General features: G+C 52.7%; 1 protein-coding gene across 3 annotated transcripts in view; it reads left to right on the top strand.

Annotated features, from left to right (window-relative positions):
- PHRF1 (PHD and ring finger domains 1) overlaps positions 1 to 4,046 on the top strand; it is a 31,716-nt gene that overhangs the window by 12,852 nt on the left and 14,818 nt on the right. For all 3 annotated transcript variants that reach the window (XM_046643666.1, XM_046643665.1, XM_046643664.1), the window contains one exon: positions 614 to 732. In XM_046643666.1, coding sequence (XP_046499622.1) covers positions 614 to 732 — 119 coding nt within the window. The remainder of the gene's footprint in view (positions 1 to 613; positions 733 to 4,046) is intronic.

Below are 4,046 nucleotides of genomic sequence, written 5' to 3'. Positions count from 1 at the left end.
GCCTGTAAAGTGAGGGGTTCTCAGTGCGTAGCCATGACCGGCCAGGGGCAGCAGGCCTGTAAAGTGAAGGGTTCTCAGTGCGTAGCCGTGACCGGCCAGGGGCAGCAGGCCTGTAAAGTGGGGGGCTCTCAGTATGTAGCCGTGACCGGCCAGGGGCAGCAGCACATTTGACTGTCATTTTTCAGAGTTATGTTTCCATGTCTTTTTGCTTGATTATGTGACAGTTTTGAGAGATTAACAGCCCGCGACCTGAATTTGCTTTGCTGTCTGTAACTCAGGGTGCCTGTCCCGTGAAGCCTGTTGCACAGAGTGCATGGAGCGGGCTCCCTTCTGGCCTCAGTGCCCCGCGTGGTCACCTGCTCACTCTGCTTCCACGAGTCATACACTGTTTTCTGTTGAATTATTTTTTTCTCTTGGTTAACTATCCTGAAACGGTCAGGAGAAGGAAAGTCACTGTCTGCCTGTGAATTCAGAACCTCTGGGCCTGTGGAGCCCCAGTCGATTTTAAGAAGTTGATTGGTCTGCTCTGGATCAACTGCGCATCGTGACATGTGGGGGCTCTGGGCTCGGGGTGTCATTCGCCGTGTGATCAGCAGTGCTCTTCTGCCTCCAGATTCCAGTGGAGGATGCCCGAGCTGGAGAGGACGAAGAGGAAGACCCCACCTTCTGTGAGGTGTGTGGCAGGAGTGACCGGGAGGACCGGCTGCTCCTCTGTGATGGCTGTGATGCCGGGTAAGTGTGGGGCCCCTGCTGGCCCGTTCATGGTGGCACTCCTTACTGGAGCTTGAGAGGCAGATGGAGGCAGTGTCTACTGCCCTTCGTCCCTGACCTGTAGGAAGTCAGTCTGTGAACTGCTGAGCCAGCCTCTGAGACTGGATTTTAATTACCCCGTTAGAGGGAAGTCCCACAGGCCTGCTGCTGTTCCATGCTCATCCCCACAGGTGTGCACTGCTGTGCTCGGTGATGCAAGGGCCCCACACTCGGTGGTGCGCCCACCTGTCCCCAGTGCGCTGGCTTCATCACATCGTTATCAGCAGCCAGCAGGCACCACAGGCTCTTTTCACTGTTGCTGTTCAGACCCTCCACCTGTTCCCTCCCCAAAGTATTCCCAGCTCCTCACAGAGACGCACATGATACATCAAGACAAAAAGAAGAAAGGCGAGGTCACAGGAGAAATCGGGGATATGGGGCTGGCCCGCAGGCCTTCTGTGAGGCCTGGCTCCGGTGGGAGGAGGGGCCTGTGACTGTGTCCGCCAACGGTTGTCTCCCTCGGACCTGCTTCCCAGCCACACTGCCGGTGACCCCTGCGTCCAGCAGTCCCTGGGAGCCTGGTATTGTCATCCCACAGTGACTGCTTTGTCTCCTGATTTCGGTTAGGCCCTCTTCCATGAGCCCATCTCAGGAGTTTTTCTGCTGTAAAACTGTGGTGAGAGGATTGTGGAAACCGTCCCCTTGGGACATGCACCCCAACAGGTAGTGAAGGAATCCAGTGAGGCTGGTAGATCTGAAACTTTCTCTTGGCAAAAACTAGCAGTTCTGAGGGCTGGGCTGTGAGGTAGCAAGAGGCAGGAAGGCGTGAGCCCCGGTGTCTGGGTGCCGGCCATGGGGGACGGGTGCCCGTGGAAGCACAAGTCTGCTCCACTACAGACGGTCCCCGCCTTGGCTTGGCCCCCTGACCAGGGCCTGCTCGCCTGTGACCTGCACTGTGGGTCACTGGCTCACTCCCCTGGCTGTGTGTTTGCGATTGGCATTTATCTTCCTAACACCCTGTTTCATCCGTCCGCCCTCCCCAGAGCCTGTGGCAAGGAATCCTGACCTCTTGCTCTGGATTTCAGGGGCCTTAGCAGCATCTCCCACCTTCTGTTCTTGCCCCAACCCTCTAGGCTCACACATTCCTTGTCCTCCCTCTTTTCTCACAGTCTTAGTTTGCACCCACATTTTGTGAATGCTCAACCTTGGCGATCTTGGCCTCTTAGGATTCCTACAGGTTTCCATGTCTACTATTGCCCCCTTAGCACGTTGTCGCTGTGAGTCTGGAGGACAGGAGTGGTGCCTTGGGGGTCCCCAGCCCTGTGAGTCCAGTGCTCTGTTGCTTGCCGTTGCTGTGCTTCGTGACTGAGAGTAGGAGGCTAAGTATGGTCTCATGGGGACACAGGGCTGAGAGGACACGGGGCTTAGCACTCAGAACACTGCTCACACACAAAATGCATCCTTCGGTGTTGTGGCCACTCTGGACATGCGAAGGAAGAGCCTGGAACAGCTGGACGCTGCAGGAGAGGCCACACGTGGTGGGAAGGAGAGACCTGGTCCCCACCCCTGCGTGGCCCTCATTGTTGGCCCTGCCTTTGCACCCCCCGTTCCCATGAACTTGTGTGCCTTCTGGTGGCTCTGGGGCAGCCTGTGGGCCAGGGTGAGGCTGTTGGAGCTTTCACTCAAAAAGCCTAGTTTTTTCCTTATGCTTTTAAATCAAGCCTACAATTCTTACTTCTGTTAATTCTTGACATCCAGGTCTGTTTTTAATTCTGTTAACTTTTTTTTTTTTACAAGATTTTATTTTTCCTATTTCTCCCCAAACCCCCCTGGTACATAGCTGTATATTTTTAGTTGTGGGTCCTTCTAGTTGTGGCCTCAGTGTGGCCTGATGAGTGGTGCCATGTCCACGCCCAGGATCCAAACCGGTGAAACCCTGGACCACCGAAGCAGAGTGCACGAACTTAACCACTCAGCCACAGGGCCGGCCCCTAATTCTATTAACTTTGAACAGTGACTCTTGAGGACTTTTACAGCTTCATTAAATATTTTTTGCTGTTGTAAAATACATTTATAAATACATTGACTTTTTTTATGTGCTTGAATTATTTAACAGATGAAACAAGTACATAAAAATCCTGATGGATCTAAAACATTAAAACTGATAAATATAGTGATTCTTAGACTTCTGAACATCCTCACACTCTTAATATTTGCAGTCTGCTAAATTTTCTTACAGTTGTCTTTCAACTTAAAAATCACAAGTCTAAAATTACTTCATTGACTCATTTTAAAATGGAATCACAAGGCTATCTGAAGACCCATAAATATGCCAGATTCTTTCGCTGTTACATGAGTAAAATACAGATTATTTCTTTCCTTCTTTTTTTTTTTTTTTTGAGGAAAATTAGCCCTGAGCTAACTACTGCCAGTCCTCCTCTTTTTTGCTGAGGAGGCCTGGCCCTGAGCTAACATCTGTGCCCATCTTCCTCTACTTTATATGTGGGACGCCTACCACAGCATGGTGTTCCAAGTGGTGCCATGTCCGCATCCGGGATCCGAACTGGCGAACCCCGGGCCGCTGAGAATCGGAACGTGCAAACTTAAGCACTGCGCCACCAGGCCAGCCCAGATTATTTCTGACTTTTTAAAAGTTTAGAATCTAGTTTAAAGATATGTATTCACTAGGGAGATAGTTCAGGACCTCACCATGCCATACAGCTGTGGCTGTCCCCGTTGCGTAGGAGGTTGGTTCCGGGCCGGCTGGGCCCAGCAGAGTGGGGTGCTCTGCATGAGCACTGTGAGCCCTGTCCTGGTGACCAGTCTCGCGCTCCCCCACATTTGAGTCCACAGCCAGTCTCCTTCTGGAGTGACCTACAGTGGACACAGACTGGCCGGGCTGGGTGCCTGTCACGTGCACTGGTGGCCTCTGCTGGAAGCCCTGAAGCTTGGTGTGGGAACGTCGGTTGAACTATGTTGGGTCCTTGGAGTGCTTTGTAAGAAGCAACTGCTCAGTTCTTGACTTTGTTCCTGAGACCACGTAGGGAGGACCTTCTCAGGCTGGAATCTACTTGGGGTTCTGGCACGCTCCCCAGTATTTGCGCTGGCCTAGGCTTCCTGGCTTGTGTTCCAGGAGGAGTCGCCTCTCCCCACATCCATTCCCCCTGGTTCTGCTGAGGTCCCAGCAAGGAGTTCATGGGGGCGGGGTCCCCTCTGTGTCTTGGGATCGTCAGGCCTTTCAGCACCGAATGTAGTCCATGGTTATTAAGCTGGATTGAACTGGGGCTCGAGTGTAG

Source organism: Equus quagga, chromosome 17 (assembly GCF_021613505.1).
Source record: "Equus quagga isolate Etosha38 chromosome 17, UCLA_HA_Equagga_1.0, whole genome shotgun sequence".
NCBI classification, from domain to species: Eukaryota; Metazoa; Chordata; class Mammalia; order Perissodactyla; family Equidae; genus Equus; species Equus quagga.
This window is presented reverse-complemented; position numbering and strand designations above follow the sequence as displayed.